Raw genomic sequence first — 25,627 nt, forward strand, 5'->3', positions numbered from 1 at the left:
CGCTGTGGGGAAAGCGGGCTGATAAAAGACGTGATCTCTACCCCGAGCTTTGCACTGCGCCCTCGCAGCTCCCCAGCTCCCACAGCTCGGCTGTCGGGTGCTTTGGCAGAGGTTTTGCTTTTCTTCTTCCCGTTTTCCTACACCCCGCGTCCCCCCCGCCCTGAGAAGCCTCCCGGCCCCGGTCCCGGGTCGCTCCCGCCGGCCGGCAGCAGGGGTCAGCAGGAGACCGAGCAGCCGCCGGGGCAAGGGGCCGCTGCCCGGGCCGGCCTTCAGCCCGCCCGGAGCCATGGTGGAACTGTCCCTGGCCGTTGCCCCCTCAATGAGTTCCCCCCGTTGTTAAGAGGAAATAACTGAAAAGAATAAATAGCTGCCTTCTTTCTAAAATAAAATCCCGCAGTCACCTCAGACCTGACATTTCATAGAATCATAGAATGGTTCGGGTTGGAAGGGACCTTAAAGCCCATCCAGTGCCACCCCCTGCCCTGGGCAGGGACACCTTCCACCAGACCAGGTTGCTCCAAGCCCCGTCCAGCCTGGCCTTGAACCCCTCCAGGGATGGGGCAGCCACAGCTTCTCTGGGCAACCTGGGCCAGGGGCTCACCACCCTCAGAGTGAAAAATTTCTTCTCAGATCTCATCTAAATCTCCCCTTTTTCAGTTTGAAAGCGTTCCCCCTCATCCCATGGCTCCCCTCCCTGATCCAGAGTCCCTCCCCAGCTTTCCTGGAGCCCCTTCAGGGACTGGAAGGGGCTGGAAGGTCTCCCCGGAGCCTTCTCTTCTCCAGGCTGAACCCCCCCAACTCTCTCAGCCTGTCCTCACAGCAGAGGGGCTCCAGCCCTCCCAGCATCTCTGTGGCCTCCTCTGGCCCCGCTCCAACAGCTCCGTGCAGCTCCGTGTCCTTCTGCTGTTGGTGCCCAGCGCTGGAGGCAGCACTGCAGGGGGTTCTCCCCAGAGCGGAGCAGAGGGGCAGAATCTCCCCCTCGCCCTGCTGCCCACGCTGCTGGGGATGCAGCCCAGGCTGTGGGGGGGCTGTGTTTCTGGGCTGCCAGCATACGTTGACGGCTCACGTTGAGCTCCTCATCCACCTAACACCCCCAAGCCCTTCTCTCAGGGCTGCTATCCATCCATTCTCTGCCCAGCCTATGTTTGTACTTGGGATTGCCCCAACCCACACGTAGGACCTTGCACTCGTCCTTGTTAAACGTCACGAGGCTCATGCAGTCCCATCTCTCCAGCTTGTCCAGGTTCCTCTGGATGGTGTCCCTTCCCTCCAGCGTGTCAAATGCACCTCTTGGCCTGGTGTCACTGGCAAACTTGTTGAGGTTGCACTCAATCCTACTGTGCACAAAGCATTCCCACTTTTAGGAGAAGCTGCCCTCCAATATAACCAAATTTGGTTCTGGGCATGAGATTGCTGCAGAGTCTGCAGAATTTCAGCAGGTATGTGTGAGATGCAGGATTTGTCCCTTTCCTCTGTGCGTCACTTATTTGATTGCAAGTCTGAGGCAGACATCACCATGTCTGTCCACGTTGTGTCCGTCCTGCGCTTCCAGTGGATCCTAGAGACGTGCCTGGTCTTGGCTAAGCATCATCCAAAGATGCAGATATGGTATTGGAGAGGTGGCTCTACTTGTGGCTGCTTTCACAAATAGCGTTATTTTATTCACTTTCTTTGCATAAAGAGAATATGTCCATTATGGGGAAAGCTCAGTGAGGATTTTTAGCCGCCAGAACAAATCTTACCTAAGTTACACCGAATTTGAGTTACTGTTCTATATTACATGCAGGTAATAACCCCTCTCCTTCCTTTGCCATTGCCTCCAAAATTGTTTTGTCAGGTGAATTGCTGGCATGAAGTAGACGTGCCTGGATGGAAGATATTCATGTGGCCGGTGAATCAGCTCGAACATGTAAAAAGGTGAGCATTAAAACAGGCTGCCTCCTACTTCAACCCTATTATAAACCATGAGCAGTTGCAAAGTACCTAATGCACTTAAGGTGCTCAGGATAAAGGAAAGACGCAGTCACTCGCAGAGGCAGAGGAGCTTCCCATCTAATTTTAACCATGACACAATCAGCGACAGTGACAAATGGGGGGGGAGGGAGAAAAGAGGCGAGGGAGGATGAGGGTGACAATAACAAGATTACATGGTCACTTAGGTTCATTATGTGCATGTCTTTGTGGCATTGCTGGTCCATTATCTTTGTGATGGGTGAAGGAATGACTAAGGGAGAGGAACTAGGGGAAAAGAGCACCATGGCGATGGGGCAAACAGGAAGAAAAACCAAATACATTTTGGCGCAGTTTGGCTTAACCAGTGGTGCCTCACTCTTGGGCTGAGTGGACAGACCAAGGGGATGGGTGTGGGATTGGGAACCTGTATTTTTTTTCCCTCTGGCTCCTTGGTGCATAATCGGTATCGGTTTAGATTCCCAGAGGGTTATTTCCCAACTCACAGCACTTTATACCTGGCCTCACATGTCTACGGCTGAAAAAAAAAAAAAGGCAGGCTGATCCCAAAGCGCACCCGACTGCTCATGGTCCTTAAGGCGAGTCCGTCCCTTCATTAAATGGTTTGTGCAGCTATTTCACGTCCTTGTACGCTACCACGCACTTGGAGCCACAAAAATAGCTGGTGATGTAAAAGGTTTTGAAACTCCGGATAGGAATAGCTGCTTCTGCCATAAATGGCCAAGCCCTGAGCCAGCCACAGAGGGCACCTCCTGCCGATACTGCCGCTCTGCCGCTCCCTCATTATCACCACCTCCGTACCATACCGGTGAGGTGCGGCACACCCTGGGTCAAAGGCCTGATTTAATCTCTGCTGCCACTTTCTCCCCAGCTCCTGCCAAGGAGAAAGGCGCAGGGCTCAGCCCTCGGTGCTGCCCAAGGAAGGTTTGCCCTCTCTCAGCAAAACAAACCTCCCAAATGAGCATCTGGGCAGGTTTTGATTGCTGCCAGAGCAGCTCTGTGCTGTTGATGGACTCAGCTGCTCTATGCCATGCCTGTAGCCAGCGACAATAAAGCAGGCTATTATTAAATTAACCTGCTAAGACACAGATCCTGCAGGGATGTTCGGGGAACAGACAGATGGCACAAGCTGGGACCAGGAATAATTGCAATCCCCATCTCACCAACATGAGGGACGGATCCTGCCCAGCACAGGGAGGCAGGAGGGAGGGCAGGCAGCGCCCTGTCCTGCAGAGCCAGCCGCAAGAGGTGGCAGAGGAGCATCCCCAAGCTCTGGAGGGAGTGAGGGATCTGGAACATCTCCTGTGGATGTTGGCGTGGGACTGCACCACCTCCCCACCCCAGCCACAGCACGGATGCTGCCCGGCTGCTGCCGCTGCCTCTTGCAGGCTGTCCACGCTGTCATTATCGACCAGCTCACTGCTGTGACTCACTCTGTCTGCCCAAGCTATAAACCAGGCTCTTCTCTGCCAGGAAGCCTGCATCAGGCTGCCGAGCGAAGGCGGCTGGGTAGATATGCAGCAAGGATAGCCTGGATTTCCTAGTTAACCTAAGTTACCGTCTAGCTGAGCGCATCATTTGCGTAAATATATGCAAAACCAGCTTAAGCCCTAGTGTCGTTTCTTCTCCGCCTCTTCCAGAGGTTTTGCTAATCCAGTTATTGTGCCGTATGGTGTTCAGCTTGTAAGCTGCACGGTAGGGACTGGCTCCTCGGGGTTCCTATGGCTGTCAGAGCACTGGAGGCTGCTCTCACATGCGGCTCTTTCGAGGACGTCTTGTCGTACCAGTCACGTAGCCACAATGACAGCTTTCGATTTCAACTCCTTCAGATTACAGTGAAATATGTTTTAGGGGCTGGATGTGTTCACCTGTCCCAGACTCCTAATTCTGGGGCTGTTTCAGGCAGTACGACCTACAGAGATACTTTTTTTCTTCGCCAGCTTTTCCTGCCAACAGGGAGATGACTCAGAGGCAAATTCTGAGGAGCTTTCTCAGAAATTTCTTATTTCTGCCATCCGTCAGCTTTTATCCATTACTTTAGTAGCACTGAAAGGCATGCTGGCACTTAAAAAAAAAGGAAAAGGACATTTTCCAAAGCAATTACGGATTATGGGTCAGAAGTGGGACTGAACTGAATTATAAATGATACAACAAGGAGGTTATTGGGATTTCTGGGAGGAGAAGCATCTCTCTCTGGTCCCCAGGCATGGTGCCAGATCACCAGCCATTTAGAACAGCTCGGCCCAGGAGCTGGTTGTTGTTGACAAGCAGCACCTCAGGGGAAGATGCTGTTGCTACACCCTGCCATGCTCACAGCCTCCGCACCAGCCCTCTTGCCTGGTTATCCCCTCTGGTGCTGCGTCTCCTGCCTGCAAGATCAGCATCTCTCTTGCACCCGGGGCCGGCAAGCGAGTCTCCGGGCAACGATGAGTCACCCCTCTGTGCGAGGACACCCGTGGTGCAGCAAACGAGCTGGTTTCACAGGTCGCTCCTCTTCCTGTGTTCTCCAGACACGGCGCTATCTCCTTGTTGCCCTTCGCAGTCCGAGCTGATACAATCCGTACTGCAGTGCCTGGGAAGCAACTCCAGCTATCGTTCACCGCATCTGCGTTGGGCTTGTGCTGAGCTGCAGCTCCGTGGCTCCCAAAAAGCAGCCCATCCTCCATGCATACGATGTGACGCCAGCACGGCACGCTCTCCTTGGGTACCAACTTCCACACGTTTCTGCAAAGCTGAGGGGACGGGGCTGTCCTCAGACTTAACCTTGTCAAATCACCAACACACGTGACAGCCTCTCCCTAGAAATGTATATACATACATATTGTAAGGTTTCTAGCCAACATTGTAGTAGAGTAAAACCGAAAATACAGCTCCTTAAAGGTCAAAAGCTTAAGATCAAAATCCTTAAGATCAAAAGCCAGAAGGCAACAGTGAATGCACAAACCAAACCTGTTGCTTTAAACCCCAAATGAAAGGAAAGGAGGGGGGAAGGTAAATACACTGTCAAGATATATTTTTAAGATTTGTGAAAATTAGATTTGTGAAAATTTTAAACTGATGTCAAACAGAAGAGTTCCCATTTGTTTTTAAAATTCCATGGTTTTTCTTTTTTTTTTTTTTTAGTCATATTCCTGCAGCATCCGCAATTTAAATGCTGCAGAAATGTGCAAACTTGTGCATGAAATGCACTAGCAAAATGAAGCAGCCAACAACTAATTAGAGTGAAAACCTCTGCTTCGGAGGGAATGAGAGAGAGAAAATGTAAAATTCATCCCAAATGGGGTATTGAGAAAATACTTTAATACGATGTTGATAAGCAAAAACATTTCTTTCTTCTTTTTAATAAATTACTTTTCACTTGACAATTTCCTTGTAGCAAAGTGACAAGTATTATCCCGACTCCTTAATTCCTCCGTGCAGATCCCAGCGCTGAGCTCATTAAAGCACACTGAATCCCCAGGTGGGAGCTGCCAGGTTGTGCTCCCGTACAGCGCGACGGCTCAAGACAGTTACAACCACGGCGCAGCTTCATCTCCAGACCTGGGACAGGCGCTGTCTCCAAGATGGCCGAGCACCTCTCCTCGGATGCCTTGGTTTGGTGATGTGGGGACATTTCTGCTGAAATACCGGTGCCTCTTTCCCAGGGCAACCCTGAGCATTCCTCCTGGCCGGGACAGGATGCATACATGCACAAAATCCAGATCTTGGCAGCACTCATGGCACACGGGAGTTATGTCTCCCGGGTGGGCAATGCCACCGGCACCAACTGCCGCGGGGTGGCACATCCACGTGGCATGGCCTTGCTCACCCGCTGACAGCATTCGCTTTCCCACCCATTGCTTTTCCCCAGCCACAGCTGAAGACACACACGCAGCAAAGTCACCAGAGAGTCCGTGTGTCAGGCGCGTGTCCTCAGATGGCTGCGCTGCACGCGGCTCCCGTGAGGGTGGAGGCAGGTCATGGGCTGAGATGCTTCTGGAGGAGACCAACCTCAGGCCGGAGGACAAGGCTTTCCAGACAAGTGCATCAGCAAAGCTAAGAGCATCGGCCAGCCAGGCTGAACTTCTCCCCACACTGCATTTGCAAAAAGCTAACAAAACTGTCTGTGAAGCAAGAACACGGCGAGCTCATTAGGAGACACTTTATCAGCCTTCCTGGCAAGGGAGGCCGACAGTGCGAAGCTGCATGTCCTCTGTGCCAGAGCCTGTCATCTCCTCTGGAAACGGCACCTGGCTGCTTGGAGGCCATCCAGGCACCAGAGAGGGTCTCCGCAACACGCTGGAAAGCTGCAGCCTGGGTAACGTGTGGCATCCGTCGTTGCCATCCGAGGGAGCCAAACCAGCACACCTCAAAGGCCGGCTGCTCCAGGAGCCCAGCACGAGAACCGAGGGGTTGAAGTGCTCAGGGAGGGTCCTTGGAGGAGAAAAGCCACGGAACTTCTTAATTAGGGTATTCAAATTGGTTGAGGTTGCAAAGCAGTTAATTTCTCAACTTGAAAAAAACAGAATTAATATTTGCCAGCCAGGATCAGAAGCAGCGGGGGCTGTCAACAGCCTTGCTGGGGTTCTCCATGCTGGGGAGGACTCCAGAGGTCTCTGCTGTAATTGCCCGTGGTATTTAGTATTTTGTTCTGCATTTTAAGAACTTGCTGAAGTTCATTTTGTGGATAAAATCCAGTGACCCAAACCCCAGCTGTATTTCTGCCTCCAGCAGCAAGGGGCTGCTGGCTGGTTTGGTTTTGCAGAGCGGCGCTTCGGCGTTTCAAAGAATTCCCTTATTTGCTCAGTCCGGAGAGGATCAAACCCATGGCTGGTGAAAGCGAGCGTGGCTCCGAGGGGGCCAGCGCTCCCTTCCAGCCTCGGAGGCAGCCAGCCGCCTCTGCACAGATGGACAAAAAGAGCCTGGTGCGAACGCCAAGGGGCTGCTCCCTCGTTCATCCATGGCCACAGACATCTTGGCATCAGCAGCCCCTGAGCATGCCCAGCTATGCCGGTGCCAGGGAACGGATTGTCTTGCCTCTGCCTGTGCCACAGCAGGGCCGGAGGCAGGTCCTGTGCGGGGATGTGGACTCAGGGTGCTGGGGGGGGCAGTGCCGAGGCCCATCCCTGGTCTAGTCCTCATCCATGGGCCAGCAGCTCTCCTTGGTCTGGTCCATCTGCCACATCCCTCAGGCTTTTCTCACATCCTGCTTTTTGCTTTTCTAATCTTTTCCCCAATATTTAATCTCATGCCAAATTCTTCCCCATCCTCTTAAAATTCTGCAGGTCTCTTAATTTTTTTTTTTTTTTTTTTTTTAAGCTTAGCTGCATAATTGCAAAGTGCCTCAAATCCCTCTGTGTTTAGTCTTCATACCTTGTGCCATCACTCTGTTCTTATCACTTAAACATAAGGTCTTTGCATGTTCTACCTGCTTGACACAATTTTTTGCACGTTCCCTAGAAAGAAAATCACCCTCCATTGCCCAGTGCTTTGAGGTGAATGGGGATGGACAGCACAGCAGGAGCAGAGGCTGCAGCTGAAGGTCCCCAGCCTGTGCTGCACCTCGAGGCGACGCTGATGGCTGAGCCGCAGCGGTGTTTCTCTCCCGGCAAGATCTAGTTGCTCTTTGACGGCCGCCAGTGAAAGGATTCGACACCCACCGTTGGCACTGCACCAGGTGAGGGCTGGTGTGCGGCTGGGTTGCATGGGTCTGCAGGGTCCCCTGCTGCCCGCCCTCTGGTGAGTGGCTGCCACCGCCCCTGGTGTCATCTGCCACGTCTCAGCAGGACGGGAAGGGGGAGGAAAAAAAGCTGCTTCCTTGTGCACAGAAATGTTGGGCTGAGTGCAGAGAAAACGAATCTCAGGCTGCTGAGCCTCTCTAGCACTTCGTGCTGCTGAAAGGAATGATCAAGCCCATCCCTGGAGAAGACAAAGACGGAAAGAAAATAAAAGCTTTCCCCGTCAGGCTGATTTCTGCCTGGGGTTGGGGTCCTTCCCAGGTACCCCAGTGGTGGTTTTGGGAGAGGATGCGCTGGGGATGTGCCTGCTCCTGGGGCTGGTTCAGCAGCAGCTGCTGTGAGTGCTGGATCTGTGGGGATCCCACAAATTTTTTCTTTTCCTGCTCACTCCAGCAGGGGTGGAGGGAAGGGGAGGGTGGCTGCTGGCACTCCCAGCTCAGCCCTCGGCCACGGGGCTCCCACGTGCACTCACACCAGGCTCAACCAAAGGACATTGCCGGAACCACAACCACAACTTGTCTCCTGTCCTTCTTGCAACAGACACGTCTGGTGCAAAAGCCTGGCTTTCCCCAGGCTGGGGCCCTCGCACGGCTCCATGGGTTGGAGTTAGGAGACAAGGAGCAAAGTGCCGAAGTGCCACTCATGGGGCAGAGCGGGGCGAGAAGACACTCGAGAGCTCCTCACCCGCCTGCCAACAAACCAAGGGCTGAGCTTTGCCCCTCCGTAAGAGCATGGGGAGCTTCACACAGACACCACGACCAGCAGCTTGAAATCTGGATCTAATAATAGGATCGCAGAACGATTTGGGTTAGAAGGGACCTTAAAAACCACCTCGTTCCAAGTGCCCTGCCCTGGGCAGGGACACCTCCCACCAGACCAGGTTGCTCCAAGCCCCGTCCAGCCTGGCCTTGAACCCCTCCAGGGATGGGGCAGCCACAGCTTCTCTGGGCAACCTGGGCCAGGGGCTCACCTCCCTCACAGGAAAGTGTTTCTTCCTGATACCTCATCTCAGTCTCCCCTCTTTCAGTTTAAAACCATTCCCCCTCGTCCCATGGTTCCCCTCCCTGATCCAGAGTCCCTCCCCAGCTTTCCTGTAGGCCCCCTTCAGGGACTGGAAGGGGCTCCAAGGTCTCCCCGGAGCCTTCTCTTCTCCAGGCTGAACCCCCCCAGCTCTCTCAGCCTGTCCTCACAGCAGAGGGGCTCCAGCCCTCCCAGCATCTCCGTGGCCTCCTCTGGCCCCGCTCCAACAGCTCCGTGTCCTTCTGCTGTTGGTGCCCCAGCGCTGGAGGCAGCACTGCAGGGGGGGTCTCCCCAGAGCGGAGCAGAGGGGCAGAATCCCCCCCCTCACCCTGGGGATGCAGCCCAGGGCGCAGTTGGCTTTCTGGGCTGCCAGTGCACATTGCTGGCTCAAGTTGCCTCAAGGATTACCAGATTAAAGGAAAAACCCACACTGAAAAGGGGAGTCCAGAGGCTCCTCCTGCTCCCGGCAGCACACCCTGAGCTGGCCCAGCCCCAGCTTCAGCTACTTGCAGGCCAGGGAACACACATTTCGGTGGGCAGACCCCTGCCCCATCCTTGCCAAGCTGTCCGACAGCAGTGGGCAGAGCTGTGGCAGTGCCAGGCACCTGTGAGCAGGGGTATGGGGGGACCGTCATGTCCCCACACTGGACCGGGGGAGTGGAGCTGTCAGCCCATCCCCAGGCAAGCACTGCCAGAGGGATGCTGCGTCGTTTTGTGTCCTGTGGAAGATGCGGGTCGATGAGGCTGAAGGCGGGGAGAGGCAGAGGAGGAGTGAGGCAGCTCAGGCTGGAGCAGCTCTTGTCTCCCTGCTCCTGCCCACATGCTGCAGCCCTGTGCCAGGACTGGCCGGGCTGGCTGGCTGACGGTGGGCGTTCGTGACTCATTATCCCTGATCACCATCCGATGACACATTTACTGCCAGCAGGACGGGCCTCCTGCCAGCACCGGCAGCCCCGGAGCCTCGTGGGAGGGCAGCTGGGCTCCGCCAGCAGCTGTGCTGATGCAGATGGGCTGGGGCATCACCGGCTGCAGCCCTGGGACCGGCATGTGCGCCCTTTACCGGGTGGGTAATCAGGGCAGAGAAGGTTCCTCTGACCCGGCAGCAGGTGCTCTGGTACTCAGGGTGTGAGCACAGGGCTGCGGGTGCTGGAGCTGGAGCGTACAGGCAGGCCAGAGCTGAGTGGGGCAGGTCAGGGGGGCAGCCCAGCACCCACCCCGCTCACCCAAGCCTCCTGGCTCATGATGACAAATGCCTTTAAAACACTCTTTATTAAGTGAGGAATCTGCCTCCTCTCCCCGTGCCAAGCCCTAATACAGTGCAGACGTAAATACAACACCAATGTGAGAGCTTAAAGCTTTTCCCATAATTGAGCAAAGCTGGCAGAGGGGCAACAGCCTGGTGGGGGGAACTGCAGCCCACCTCCCTCCCCAGCATGGACCACCCTCTGCCCAACCCTGCTGGTCCAAATCCAGCCACAGCCCCTACCCTTGTACCGCACAATGTGGGGAATTAAAAAGTCTTCCAAGGCCCTAATCCCAGCCAGTCTAGAACCCCATCTCATCCTCATTATCATAGACTCACAGAATGGTTCGGGTTGGAAGGGACCTTAAAGCCCACCCAGTGCCACCCCCTGCCCTGGGCAGGGACACCTCCCACCAGACCAGGTTGCTCCAAGCCCTGTCCAACCTGGCCTTGAACCCCTCCAGGGATGGGGCATCAACAGCTCCCCTGGGCAACCTGTTCCAGTGCCTCACCACCCTCACAGCCAAGAATTTCTTCCTGATATCCAATCTAAATCTCCCCTTCTTCAGTTTGAAGCCGTTACCCTGTGTCCTGTCATTACACTCCCTGATCCAGAGTCCCTCCTTATCCTTCCTGTAGGCCCCCTTCAGGGACTGGAAGGGGCTCGAAAGTCTCCCTGGAGCCTTCTCTTCTCCAGGCTGAACCCCCCCAACTCTCTCAGCCTGTCCTCACAGCAGAGGGGCTCCAGTCCTCCAATCATCTTCGTGGCCTCCTCTGGCCCCACTCCAACAGGTCCATGTCCTTCTTCTGCGTCCCCAGAGCTGGACGCAGGGGCCCCCAATATAAAGAAGAAATCCCCGTTTTATGCAATAGCACATTAGCATCTCCACGTGTGAATTCCTGCACAACCCCCCCATCCTCCCGCTGCAGGCACTGTGGGGCACGAGGGGGCTGGGGGAGCAGGACTGGGCACACCCAGCCCCCGGAGCTCAAAGGATGCTCAGAGCAGGGGAGCTGCTGAGCCAGCCCCCGTTCCTCCCACACCCCCGACGTCGTGGGTCTGGGGTGGCCTCCAGCACCCTGCACCCCAGCAAATACATGGACTTACCTTTGCATTGTCCCCACCCGGGCGCTGCCGCGTGCTGGCTCTGAGAACAGCGATGATTTAATGGGCACATCCCGCATCTCCTTACGGGTGCGGCAGAACGTGACACTCGGGCAGGCTCACCCCACAGGGCGAGACGGCCGACAGCTTTGATTCAGGCTTATGTTTCTGCAGGGAAAAGCAAACAGTGTTTTTCCTCAGTGGGAGTTTTCCAGAAGCCTTGCAAAGCGCCTGCAAACACTTTTGCTTTGGCGCAGATACATGCACCCTAAAACACCACCCAGCGCCCCTGGGCACCCTGGGGCCTTCACCAGGAGCTGCTCACCAGTGGCAGCCCCCGCAGGCATCCAGCTGGCACCGCGCCGCAGGCACAGGGGCAAAATGGGGGGCTGGCGGGACCGTGGGGTGAGCAGGGCCACCAGCGGGGACACAGCCGCAAAGCCCTCCACCGGCTTCCACGGCATGCGCAGGACACACAGGAGCTGCAGCAGAAACACTGCCGCGGAGATCAGCTGAATTATGGCCGTGCAAAGCATTAAAGCAGAAGCTGCATCGATTACAAACACAGGCTTCGAGCAGGCGATGGCTGCAGAGGGGAGGAAGGCAGCAGCTCCCTTGGGAAGGCGCGGATAACATTTACGAGCAAATAATTTACATGCACCATAGAGCAAAGCAGAAATACCTCTGCGCAACCCAGCTGCAGCTGCGGAGAGCTGAACAGTGCGGCAGCATCGTCCCACGGCCTCCTGCCCAGCTGCGGCGATCCTCCCTGCGGCAGCCGGTGCAGGTGTTGTAGTGCCGTGGCCTCAGGGCTGGATTTACACCTTAGGATCCCGGGCAAGGGCAGTGGGAACAGCCGGGGAGAGGATGGAGCACGCTGCTGCTAAATGGACTGGCAAGAGACGCTCTGAAAAAGGCAAAATGAGGAGGAAAGGGCAAAGACATTTGCAGCAAACATCTTCCAGCTGAGCCAAGCCCGACTAGGACCCCGTCAGAGACAGCTTGCTGGGCTCCTGCTCCTCCAAGCCCATCCCCATGGCCTTCAGGCTGTGGCTCTTCCCATCTCCGTGCAGGTCCCTCTGCCTGCAGACACAGAATCCCAGAATCCTAGGGTTGGAAGGGACCTCTGGAGATCACCCAGTCCAACCCCCTGCCAGAGCAGGGTCACCCACAGCAGGTGGCACAGGAACGCCTCCAGGCGGGTTTGGAATGTCTCCAGAGACGGAGACTCCACCACCTCTCTGGGCAGCCTGTGCCAGGGCTCTGCCACCCTCACAGGAAAGTTCCTCCTCATGTTTAGGTGGAACTTCCTATGCTCAAGTTTGTGCCCGTTACCCCTTGTCCTGTCGCCGGGCACCACTGAAAAGAGCCTGGCCCCATCCTCCTGACACCCACCCTTTCAGTATTTATAAGAGTTGATAAGGTCCCCCCTCAGTCGTCTTTTTTCCAGACTGAAGAGACCCAAATCCCTCAGCCTTTCTCCATGAGAGAGGTGTTCCAGTCCCCTCAGCATCTTGGTAGCCCTTTGCTGTCCCCCCTCCAGCAGTTCCCTGTCCTTCTGGAACCGGGGAGCCCAGAACTGGACACAGCACTCCAGATGCGGCCTCACCCCAGAGGACTTCCCGGACCTTCACAGGGATCGCTTTTTGGGATGTGCTGCCATTTTGGAGATGCACTCAAGGGAGGGTCCCTCCTGGGTGGGAAGAGGCACACAGTCCACCACCTGCAGGAACGGCTCCGAGCACAAGCGAGAGGGGACGCGCTGTTCCTCATGCTGCAACGCACTCCGGCGCGACCCGTCCTGGGAAGGGTTAACCGGCTGCTGGCATTGGAGAGGATACTTTAGATCCACAGCTCATCGGGGATTAGCCAAACACTTCTTTCTTCAGTCTCCTTTTTCTCATCATAAATAGATGAAAGTGATCTATTTATCCAGTGCTAAGTCTGGATTGAATAAAAACCGGCTTTGGACCACAGAGGCCCATCTGAGTATGGAGCAAGCCTTGAAAAACAGGGTTTTTTTTACCCCCTTGTTTCCCACTGAAGCTTCAACAGCCAAAGAGCTAAATGGAGATTTTTATTTCACTTGGCTTTCCTGCACAAACTGCCCCAGCGGAGAGGAAGATAGATAGGCTACGTGCTGTAATATTTCCAAATGACACCTGCCGTAAATACAGTATCCCGTACAGTTTGCTCTGATCCTTTAATCCAACATCACCTAATAAAGCAGTTTGCAGCATATCCTCCTGGGACTTCTGCAAACTGGCCCCAGGTGAAATCCCACATCCCTGGCCCAGGGGGATGCTCTTCAGCCTTGACACATGACTTAAAGCTGCTTGTTCATGGGCCACCGCTGAATTTCAGGCCTAGCGTGGGATCCCTGACCTTCCCCACAGGGGACGCTTCCCTCAAGCGGAGCTGGCGTCTCCAAGCAGCCAAGGCTCAGCCCGCCCCACGGCTCCAAGGAAAGCATCCCCTGCAAGTCCCCATCCCCTTCCCACCGAGAAAGCCAAACCAGCGGAACGCTGCTAATAAAATCTTGTACCCATTCAGGAAGGATCCCACACCACGCCCGGACCACCGCAACATCCACTGCTCAGAAAAGTCTCAATTCCCCATTTTTTGGCTTTAGAAACAATTCAGACACTTAATTGTGCCATCAGATGAGGCAGGAGTCATTTATAGAAAAAAGCCGTAAGTGACCTTGACACACAAACGGAGTCAATTAATCTGCAAGAAGTAGTCAGGGAAACAGGCTGATGAAAACGAAACAGTTCTATAATTTGTCCTGGGCTTAGTCTGTCTTTTCTCAAAGTCAATGGCGTGTCCTAGTAAGGCTGTCGGGGGGAGCGGTGTCTGCAGAACCTCCTCCTGTCCCTGAGCAGCTCTAACAGACCTGCATCCCCCAAAATACTTATTTTCAAACTCCTGCTTAGTCCCCCTCCCCCCGAGTCAGATTCTTGAACTCCGTTGGGAAAACGGCCCGCGATTCCCTCCCGTGCTGTGCTCCCCTTTCCCGTGTTGGCATCAAACCCCTCTTGTCACACCATCTGGGCTCACCCATCCCCTTGGCGTCCCGTGTCGCCACAGCCCAGGTGCCAAGGCCAGACCACCACTCGGACGCCTGCAGAGCCGTTACTCGCATCTTCAGGGGCTTCCTGATGTCGTCTTCTGCTGCTGCCCACAAGATGAGCGATGCTGCAGCCCGGCACGGCCACGCTCCTCGGCTTGGTGCCTCCAGCTGGACCCAGTAAGTGTTGAGACTGACTGGTAAAAGCCAAAGCTTTTAGACAGCGAGCGGAGATCTCAAGCCAGTTTAAGGGTAAAAAGCCCCCTTTTACAGCAATGCTGCTGGCACACAGGTGACGACACGGCGGAATCTGTGCAACACTACAAAAGGGACAAACAAACTCAGCAAGGAGCGATTTTTCTCTCGCAGAAGTCCAGCCTGAGCTCGGCGGCAGCTGCTGCGGGAGGCGAGGGGCACCCCTGGCACCGCAGCCCCCGCTGGGCGCTCCGGGAGAGCCGGGCACTCCGGGCTGCGGCCAAAGGGAGACGACTGTTGCGTTACTGCACTGGGATGCGCAGAATGACACCTGACACAAATGCTGAAAGAGAACAATTAACACACACCTCACTGTGCTACAAAAGCTGCAGGTCTTCGGACGATAGTCCATTTATTCTTCATGGTTATCTTCAAATGCACATCTCTCATCTTCCCTCTAATCGCATCCCAGATCGGGTCAGAAAGGAAGCAAGGAAAAATGCAGCCCAAGCACAGCACATGACATGTGTCTCAGAAGGTCTAAGGCACAAGAGAAACCAAAAGGCAGCATCTGGAAAGTTTTACTTTTTATTTTTCTAAAATACAAATGTCTCGTGTTAGTAACTTTAATAGGACAGGCCGAATGCATCCGATAAAAAGGAGGCACTGGCTACAGAATTCAAAATACTGAAGGTATTTTCTGGAAAGAAATTTATTCTGTTGTTCTACACTTTAGATATAACATTGAATCAAATTCATTAGTTATTATTTTTACATCAGAACCTTTAAAGTTTGGGACTAATAAACTGGAACTTGAAAAGTTTTTAAACTCCTATTAATGTGTAGATATGGATCCATAAAAAACATAACCCAGAATTTTATCCACTTTATTAAAAGATCAAAAAATAAACAATAACAATATAGAAGTAACATACTAAAATGAGTAGCATTATGCACATTTCTAAAGCACGTACAAGCACTACAGCAATATAAACGTGGCAAAAAGAAAAAGAACTTCAAAGCGTACACCCTGTTGGTAGCAGTTGAGGGAATGAACTATCGTGTTATGGAACTGAAATATTGCATTAGCCTACGCCTGTCTGGATCTGATGATATTTTAATTTCTTACAATTCCACAGGGCTAACTGTAATCATTTGTATATATTTTCTAAACTATACCATTGACGTCTAATATTTCCCTTACTTTGTTTTACCAGAAATGCCTATGAGAAGAAGAATGTGCTTTAAAGATCTACTTTACACAGTACAGTATAAATGTTTTTATAGATTTAAATTAACAATTTGACAATTTAGGAGAACATTCTCTCTTTGATTTTAGTGATTGCCTAAAATACAATTCTGTATTTATTTAAAAAAAAAAAAAAAGTGATCTGTTGTCAGGTGATACAATAAAGAGCGTGGGGAGTCTCGGTTCGTTTTCATGATTTAAATAAAAAACATGATTAAAACAAAGTTAATTGGAAAGAAAAAAAAATATCCCATAATCCAACCTAAGAATGGTCTTATCATCCCCTCATCTGCTAGGATACAAAAGCCATGGCAACAAAATCATTTGGCTTCCACCACTATCAAATAGCATCTGTGTACAGTAATAAAGAACTGGAACCTTGTAATTCGGTGTCAGGTAATTCTCTCTGTTGTGTGTTTGGAAAAATAACTTCATTTTATTTAATAGTTGTGTTATTTTTGCATGTTTAACTAGCTCATTTGAGAGGCATATAGAGTTATTTTTGATGATAGAGGATGTCAGTAAAGATCACCAGCAAAGATTTCCGCAGCGTTGTCACGCTCACGCTCACACCCCAGTGAAAAGAAGTTTGACCAGCTACGATGCATTTCATAGTGCAAAATATTTTTCTCTCATAATCCTAGAAATGAGAAAGAGCTTGATTACAAAAACTGATGACGGCAAAGGGAAGCCTTAACAGCACAGCGGCTAGAATTCGCCGGTTATTTCATCTTAAAATCTAGGTTGTTGTAACACCCATGAAAAGAGGCAGTATCTGATCTTTTCTCTCTGGTTTTTGAAGACCCGATGCCACAGCTCCTGTTCGGCAAAACCCCCGCTTAAACACCCCCCAAGGTGCGCTGGGGGCTGGCTGGGCGCTCGCTGCCAGCGCCAAGACGCCGACACCCCCGAGATGGCAGCAGCGGCGGCCCAAGAGCAGGTCCTGCGCTGGGCAGTGACGCTGCGGCCCCCGGCCCTGGACCAGGCAGGGAAGGGAGAGGGGGACACCGGGCGCCATCCCCCACCGGTTCTGCTCTGGGCGTGGGGGGGCTGAACTCATCACTTGGGTTGGGACCAGCCTCACGGCAAAACCAGCCACCTTTCCGAAGCGAATCCGGGGCTTGGGTTTTGCAAAAAAACCCCACCAAACCCAACTTGTTTTAATCAAAAATACACGGGTCAAGGCAGGGGCTTTGGCTTCTCCAAAATCGCCTCGGGGCTGCCGAGCCCTGGCAGCACCACCGCCAAGTGAAAGGGACCCAAGAGGCTTGGCAGGCTGGGGACCGCAGCGGTGCTTTCCGCTGGTGGCGGCTCGATGGGGCTTCTTAACCCCAGCAGAAGCACCAGCCTCAGCCTCCACCCCCTGCCCCATCAGCCGGCGCTGCTCTCTCAAACGACCGCCACAGCCGCCGTACACAGCAAAAAGAAACCAGCCCAAGACAACCCAAACCCATCCCCGTCCTTCCACTGCTCATCTCACCCCTCCGTTTTGTTACCTTGCCCGGAAACAATAATAATAAAAAAATTAAAAAAAAAAAAAAAAATCAGCAAGGCTGCGACACCTCAAATTCCCTCTGGGATGTAAAGCGCTCGCTGCAACCACAGTCACCTCTAACGGATAAACGCTCCCAGCCAGAAATAGGATTAGGGGCTAGGAAAGATGCGTGGACGCCGCCACGGAGCTATCAGTCCTAATAGGATTCACCGAGAACACAGCCTTGGCAGAAACATGACCTGGGGTGTGTTTGAAAATGTAGGCCGATTAAAAAAGAAAAAAAAAAAAAAAAAGAAGAAGAAAAAAAAGAAGACAAAAAAAAGTCATTCAAATCTTTGCTAGTGACCTTACTAATTAATTAAGCACTGTTTCCCATTTCTCTGTGCTGCAGGTTGGAGCTGACCTGGTATCAGTCTGCTGTATAATAAGCTATGGCAAACTACAAAGCTTTTACAACAGCAAAGCAACATCATGCTTTCAGATAAGTTTTATAGCAAAAAACTCCTCCTTTTCAAAGCCTTAGTAATACCTATCTCTTTTACAAACTTTTCCTGTATTATTACAGACTTTTTATATTCAAAATAAGTTCCAAGGATTTCTTTCGTGGACTATGTACATAAGTGCAAAAAAGGTGTGTCTCACACATTCGTACACTAACTGAATCAGTTTAACTGCAGCATATTTGTATCTTCAACACTGTTACGGGGTCATTCCACAATATTTTTTTTATTTTTTATTTTTTTCTTATGTACAGTTTTTGCTAATATAAATTAGTATTAAAATAGTTATATGCTTAATTATTTAGCCCTGATCGTAACGTTAATTGCGTGAGAGCTCAATTTCTGGAGAGAGAAGAAAAAAAAAAAAAAAATCGCTACAGTACTGAAACGGATTAATTCCGAATTCCCGCCGTGTGACTGAACGTGAAATGAAAGCAAGACCGGTCACTACATCGCAAATACAGGCTGTCGCGTTTTCAAAGCGAAAATACTGTGGAATAACCCTTGCCACACAACAATTTCTACAAGCTATAAAACCTGACTCTAAATCCATGTGTTGTAAACTTCTTGACTGAAAAAGTGACGTCAAAGACACAAATTCAGCGTTCACATGGGACTTTGGGATTTTAAAAATATTCAATCATATCTTTATCTGACAGTATCGAACTGTACCTTTAACAAGCTCATACTGTTACACATCACTTTTAATTTACATGTGAAAATTTCACAAATAATGTATACAAAGGTAGCCATGTTGTAGTTTTGTTGCCATAGCAACAACAACTTAATATAATTAGTTAACAATGAATCTATCATTGTAGGAGTTACATACAAAGTTAATTTTGTTCTTAAACTGTAAACTATACAAACTAGTTATGGACTGTATTCTATACCTTACCATGCTTCAGTGTTGGTTTAGAATATAACTAAATGGGCTGAATACATGTATTAAAAATTTTAAACTTTCTCTAACTCTCCTTCAAAATTAAATTCATTAGTTACTAAAGATATCAAAAAAAAAAAAGCAATAATGAAAACCTTAAAAACTAATGGTAGAGAAATGAAAATAAATGACATGAATTAATGAGTTGTAGCCTACTAACGACGTGTTGTAGCTATATTTACATTTGGATTAGGCTATCAACTATTTCTTTTTTTTTTAAAGTTATTACAGTCTTTAACATACAGTATATACTCTAAGGCCTTCAACAGGCACATGGTAAAATCAGGTCAATATCAAACTAAATCCATTCAACAGGAATGGGAAATTAGATTTTCCTCATAAATTTCACCTTTTTCAATTTTCATGTCTGTGAAATGTACAAGGGATAAACAGAACGAGGACTCCAGTTTTCTCAAGCACGGTGGACCCGCGTTGTCCCAGAGCTACTCTACCACCCCAGCCAGCAGCCCGCAAGCCGGAGGAGAAGACATCTCGCCCCACACGAGCTCCTCCGGCCGGCTGCACCCACCGGACACAAGCCCATCTCCAGCGCCGCCCCGATGCCTGTGGCCCGGCTCCGGCAGGGGGACCGTGCCGTGGGGAAGCTGGAGCGGCCACGGCTGGTGGGCAGCCCGACGGCGGCGCCGACATTCGGGAACGCTCCGAGCGCGGTGCCAGGCGGCGGAGAGAAGGGCTTCGGGGTGTGCGGGAAGGGGGTCGGTGCGGGCTGGCCGGGGAGGTAACGCGTTACCGGAACATCGCGAGGCTAAAATACACAGTCAAAAATCATCGGCTAGAAATTCCCAACTAAAAAAAAAAAACCAAAAAAACCCAAAAAAACCCAACCCACGTCTGATTGTGAAATCATGTTCCAAATTACTAAAAACACTGTATTTAACAAAAATAATCTTAATAGTTTTATGAATCCATTTTATTTTAAATCCCTCTTTTATTGTCTGCTTATGTTACAGTTTAGTAGCAGTACTTTTTATTGAAACTACTAACAACCTTTTCTCGTGAAAATGATCAATCTCAGCTTTCAATTTCCCTCTGCATGACCCGTTTTATCCAAGTTTCAGCATTTCTTGCATATTGTTTGCATAAGGCTGAGAGAAATGGACAAAGAGAAATAACTTTGGATAAATAAAAAATATAGGTTCATGGAAAGTGGGAAGCTTATAAAAATGTCACTAAAATTATATTGATTTAAACAAACTTACATACATCTCTTGTCAAATAAAGGATGATATTCATGCTTTTATGACATTTGTTTAGAGTCACTTACTAGCTCGGTGACTTTGTAATAGTCTATTTAGGAAATTTATAGTCTGGCGACTGTTTTTTTTTTTTCTTTTCTTTCTTGAACAAAGAAAATTAGAGCAAGTCATTGCACAACTAGTTTAAATAGTGCTACCTCAAAATGGCATTTTTGCCGAGATTGTTTTGAATTTGGTGAAGTTTAGTGCTTCAAGCTTTTCTTTCCTTAAACTCATTTACAAATTAACTCTAAATTTGCCAGCAATATAAAAACTGTTGTGGCACCTAATATAACTACCCTGAACATCCCTCATTGGACCTCTTTAATAAAAAATAATCCTTAAATCCTTTTTTTTTTTTTCAGTGCTTTAAATGTGACAGGAAAACAGCTGTATTCTAGGTTTACATTCTATGCACATCTATGCCAGATGTTTAAGTCGATAAATAAAATAGGAGGTTACATCAAAGTGTCAAGATATACAAAAATCCATTTAGCACTGAAAAAATTCTAACCTCCTTGAACTCATAAAGCTATACAAGCTTGAACGCATCCTTTCTGGCTTAAGAAGATCAGCTCTGTTCTTTGTTGAGGCACTGGCACAGGTTGTGCAAAACCCATTTTTGATACACAAATAATTTCAAACAGGAAGTACTCAAATCCACTTCTTTTTTTTTTTTTTTTTTTTTCCACTAACAACGTTATGGTTTTGGGAAACAGAAACTCAGTGGTGAAAAGAACAGGTATGTGGTTGCCAATATAAAAACGAGAGTCTGATTTCAGGCAACGCTGCTGCTCGTAAACGCTGATGGCTGGGCAACGTGACTGTCAACACACAGGGTTCAGCAAGGAGGGCTTTGGGGGGCAGGGGGGGGAATGTTTTTTCCCCCCTCTCTCAGGGTTTGGTTCAAAGCCTGCTGGAATTAATGGAGAGATTCCTTCTGCCTCAATGTCTTTTCGAGCTGGGGCCTTCAAAGATTCTTGCTAGGAATGAGTCTCCATGGGCACACGGGCAGCGCCTGCTCTGGGACACGCTGGTTGTGCCCTAGATGCCCCTCCATCGCTTGTGGTCCATGGAGATACACATCTAGCAAACCAGCTGTGCTCACGCTGGAGGAGAGGGGGCAAGGAAAGTCCCCTACCAGGGCCGAGGAACTTGGAAAAGAAAATGCAACCTGGTTGTCAAAATTTGGCACCCTACAGGACCACTGTGAGCTTGGGGTGGCTGGTCCTCCAGACACCGGGAATTGGCCTCTTGCTTGGTTTTGATAACAATTCTCTTTTCTCCTAGAACCGAGTTTGCGGATTTACCGGAGCAAATCCATCTCTTCCATAACGCCAATGATACTGTAGAGCTATGAGGGGGATGAATGTGGCTGTATCCTCAACTAAAATGCATTCTGCAGCCAGATTGTTCAGCAATGCAGCGTTAACGACAGGCTGGGCTGTCCAGGGTGCAGGGGCTGGAAATGGTTTAATTCGTGCGTATGAAAAGGAGGTATCGAGAACTAGCCCTTGTTGTGTGGCAAACGTTGCTCTTGATCAAGTAGAAGGTGCCAAAATACATCCACTGACCTACCGGAGCTCCATTAAGGTGAACGTTTATCCACGGTAGAAAGCTTACGCTGAGCTTTTTCTTGCTTTGCTACCGGTGTTTGCTTTAAAGGGCCAGAGATCATGGGGTAAGATCACCCACTTATGGAAAACGGTGATTAAATAATCGGTACACACTGACAAAATTTCAAGAAGAGCCAGGTAAAGACTTCAGGCCGAAATGAGACAAGCCCCCGGGCACGGTATTACCCGTCCTGGGCTAAGTCACGGCTGCGGGCTCACTCCAGCTAACATCTGGCATTTGCTCCTCTCCAGCGCAGTGAGTCTTTGCCCAACTGAAGCTCTCTCCCTTCACCACCTATTATTTTTTTTTTTTTTTTTTTTTGGACTGCACCATGAGAACAGCAAGAGAGATTGTGCGCTGTTTGCAGCTGAGAATGCACTTCAATGGACACCAGAACTGCAGAAACCCCGTGATGTTTACCACAGTCTGAGCAAATCACTCCTGTCCCCTTACTGAGGGTGGGCTTTTGGGGATTTTTTTTTTTTTTTTTCCCAAAAGTTTCCAGAATCAGCTCGTTGTATTGAAACAAATACCCTGAACTGGACTAAAATGACAGCTGTCCTTTCGTATCACTTGTAACTAAAAAATTTGGAGACTCTTTCTGAAGGCAAATTTTCAACGATAAAAGGAGCATTTAACACAAGCGACTTTAGCTGACATTAAGAGCAAAATCCAGCAAAGGGCAGAACATTCCTGTGTCACGTTTTTCAAGCACATAATTCCTGTTTCCCACAATAACATTTTTAGTAAAAAACAAACAAAAACCCATAAAACCTACAGTATATGAAAACTTAAGACATAACAATAATGAAAAAATGGTATTGAGTATACTTGATAATGACGTACACTTTAAAACAAATCAATAGACTATGATGTAAACAAAACAGTAAGATAACACTTTAAAAACAAGACAAACATTTATCCATCGATAGTATACAGTAAACCAACAGTCCGCTGTGCAGATGCACTTATCAGGATGGTAGTCATAAAATGATTAAGTGTGTTAAAGTAATGTGTTATAAAAGTCTATTATAATTTTCTACTTGTATATCTCATATAACAGAGCGCTGTTTGTTAATTGTTTCTATAGTGCTTTTTTTTTTTTTTTTTTTTGACATTCCCATTGATCAGTTTTTGGTTAACATGTAGGCTGCAACAGGCTTACTGTAGAGGTGGTAGAGAACGATAGAGGGAAGAGGGGATATATACAGAAAGGCCATGCGCAGCTTCCCACCAAGAAGTCCTGGTGCTCCATAATTTTACTGTTCAGAATTTCAACATGGTCTGCTGCAGCGGAAAGAAAAAAAAACAAAACAAAAACAAGAACAAAGAAAGAGTGAGAAGTTACAGAGAGGAATATCTATATCTTAATAAGTCACTCTAATAAGATACATCTGCATCCTCACTGCGTTGCCCAAGAGGTTGCCATTAGTAGGTTGCAGAGAGAAAACATTTTATTCCCTTAATTTTCTGACATAGGGTGAAATTGCTAATAACACACTTGGCATCCTCCTTAATCTGCACTTAGGGCTTTCCGTTCCCAGTGTGCTCCACACATGCTGACAAGACAATTAGCGAAAGAGGGAGGTGGGCGATTAATAGCCTGATTTTTGAGACAGGACAGTAGGTAGGGAGAGACCAAGGAGAGGGCCAGGGAAACCCCTGACCCCCGTTAGCTCTCGTTTCCTTCCAAGTGAGGGATGGGTAGTGACATCAAAATCTGATCCTAAGGAGCCACGAGCCAAAGGTGAGTGGGGCCCAGAGACAAAGTACAGACACAGAAACCCTGTGCTCAGGGGACCCTCTTTGGGGAGCAAATCGCCCCTCTTGGGATGTACTCATGAAAATCCTCCCCTGAAGGGCCCAAGACTCTTGTCTACAGCAGAGCTAGGCTATCCAGCCTGGAGACAAGGACCTCGCCAACCATGGAGGAAAAGAAAAACATCTGCCAGAGCAGCAAGCGTTTCAGTTGCCCGACTCGCACTCAGGGCAGCTTTGGGAATCACCCCTCAGCATTGCACAGTGCCCACCAAGGACCTCGTCTGGCAAAACCCTTGAGCACATGCACAACTTCACATACTCGGGCGGCAGCATGAAGCCAGGTGTCCGAGAGATTCGCTGGCAGGGACACAGCGGGTAACAACCCAGGAACCGGATCAAAACACACATGCTGCCACATCGAAATGGTCACCGGTGGGTCTGTGAGCACTGTGGGCGCCGGGGAACATTGCCAGCCTCTGAAGGTGGGTTTATGTCCCGCAGCTGCGAGGTGTTAAGGGGACAAGTGGCAGAGCGGTGGCTCACGGACGCACTCACACCGTCCTGGCGAAGTCTCTGACCTAGACCCTCTCCATGCCTGATCCCCAGCAAATCCCAGCAAATTCAACATGTGGACACTCCTTCTTCCAAGCAGAGGTTTTTCACAGTCCTTAGCAGCGCGGGTGACGCTTTATTTCGACAGACTGCACCGTGCTCCCTACTCGCTAAAGAAATATACCCTATGGAAGTTCCCTGCCGAGTCTGAAATCACTAACTATTGACAGCGTGAGTTTAAGCACACGTACATAAAAGTGAAAAGGATCAAGAAAAAAGAAGCTTCCTAAAATAAATGCGGAAAACAATTTCAAAGAGCTCAAGAACGAGGCTCTTCCCATGCAAATAACCTCCGTATCGGGTGGAACGGACTCTTTGCATGTGTTATGGAAATGGGCTAACATGTCAGGCGTCACGTCTGCCTGTTGTTTGGGAGAGCAGTAAGTACACTGCGTAACACCCATTTTCTCTAACAGGGATAGCTCAGCGTTCACCCCTAGACTAACAGGGGTCCATGGCCACAGTTAGTGCGCCATTTATACGTACAGTAGTTTATTTACGTCGGCAGAGATAAAGGCCACTACCAATATGAGTATTTTCTGTTGATTGCTAAAGATATAATTAGAGAATTGCTTGCTAAATTATTTTCCAGAGTTCAAGCACTTGCCTACATGACCTAAGGAAGAAGCGGGTTGTACACCTGTGTATACTAAATGGCCTGCACTGGGAAAATCTTGTGACCTCTTCTTGAATTGGCTGAACTTACTCTTTACTCTTTTAGGGTAAAAAAGTAGAGCGATTAACTGAAACCCTCAAGGGATTTTATCTCATGAACATCAGTGAACACTCACAAATAAAAGCAATGGAAAAATGACGCTGCTGCTACGGCTGTGAAGTGATGCTCTGTAAGTCAAAGAAAAGGACAAACTTCTCCATCGCTCCCACTCAGAGAAGCCCAGGAGCCCAGGAGCTGCAGGTAGCGTGAAGGATATGTTGCTTGTGGCACTCATCCTCATCTTAAACATGTACAAAGACCTCTGAAGAAACCCACCATGAGCCAGGCCCCCACTGCAGCTGAACGGCAGATCTCTGCTCGAACCAAGCCAGCCTTGCAGACGCACAGCAGCTGGTGACGACCCAATCCTGCTTACCCCAGGAAAGTATGCCACTAACAGCAAAAGAGAAGTTACGCCTTTTCAGCTGACTCATTACCAGACCAGTCTTTGCCATCAATAGTGCAAATCCCTGAGGCACCTGCAGGCAGCTGGGAGCCACGCAGAGCGAGAGTAACCTGTAAACACAGCCATCAGACTCGGGGGGATGCGAGAGGGGAGGCTACAAACGCCGTTAACACAGGAGACACGACAAGGGGACGCTGCCTTTTGTAAGCCATGGGGCGGGCCCGTATCTGTGCTGCAGCTGCTGTGTTTCAGTTGAGTAGGCGGAATGTGAAGCCACTGGGGTCCCACAGGCTCCGTCCCTCTGCCCGAGCCAGCCCCCTTTTTGGGGGATGCAGCGCCCTCGTACAAAGCAGTCCACCATAAAGAGAAATACCGAAAGGGAACTTACTGTTCTGTCGGGAACTTCTACATCTGTGAAACAAACATGCTGCTACTCAGTTCATCTACTGATAACTGGGATATCTACAGCAAAAAAAACAAAGAACACAACACATTAAAACATTGTCTTGAGATCGGGCTGCTCATTCTGTCTTCAGTTTCAGGTTAGTAAGTACATCAGTGTCTTATAAAACGGGATCCACGCCCAAGATGTCTTTATTTTGCCACACATTAAGTACAACGTAGCTGCATCACTACTGATGCCTTGTGTTGATTGTACTGGGATTTTAACTCCATAGACTACAAGTAAGACAGAAATGCCCTGAACTATCTGGCTGAAACAGGACTCACACAGCCACAGAGCAACGCTGCAC

The 25,627-nt window shown here is 49.9% G+C and overlaps 1 protein-coding gene across 21 annotated transcripts in view; it reads right to left on the bottom strand.

Annotated features, from left to right (window-relative positions):
• Positions 1-20,452: 20,452 nt before the first annotated feature.
• Positions 20,453-25,627, bottom strand: part of MBNL3 (muscleblind like splicing regulator 3) — a 93,028-nt gene continuing 87,853 nt past the window's right edge. For 12 of the 21 annotated variants that reach the window (XM_074601892.1, XM_074601890.1, XM_074601885.1 and 9 more), the window contains 2 exons: positions 25,264-25,337; positions 20,453-22,668 (listed from right to left, as the gene is read on the bottom strand). In XM_074601892.1, the coding sequence (XP_074457993.1) occupies positions 25,281-25,337 (57 nt within the window). In that variant the 3' untranslated portion in view covers positions 20,453-22,668; positions 25,264-25,280. The remainder of the gene's footprint in view (positions 22,669-25,263; positions 25,338-25,627) is intronic. The other 9 variants (XR_012589181.1, XR_012589185.1, XR_012589183.1 and 6 more) reach the window with 3 other exon arrangements.

This window comes from Larus michahellis, chromosome 9 (genome assembly GCF_964199755.1).
Source record: "Larus michahellis chromosome 9, bLarMic1.1, whole genome shotgun sequence".
NCBI lineage: Eukaryota > Metazoa > Chordata > Aves > Charadriiformes > Laridae > Larus > Larus michahellis.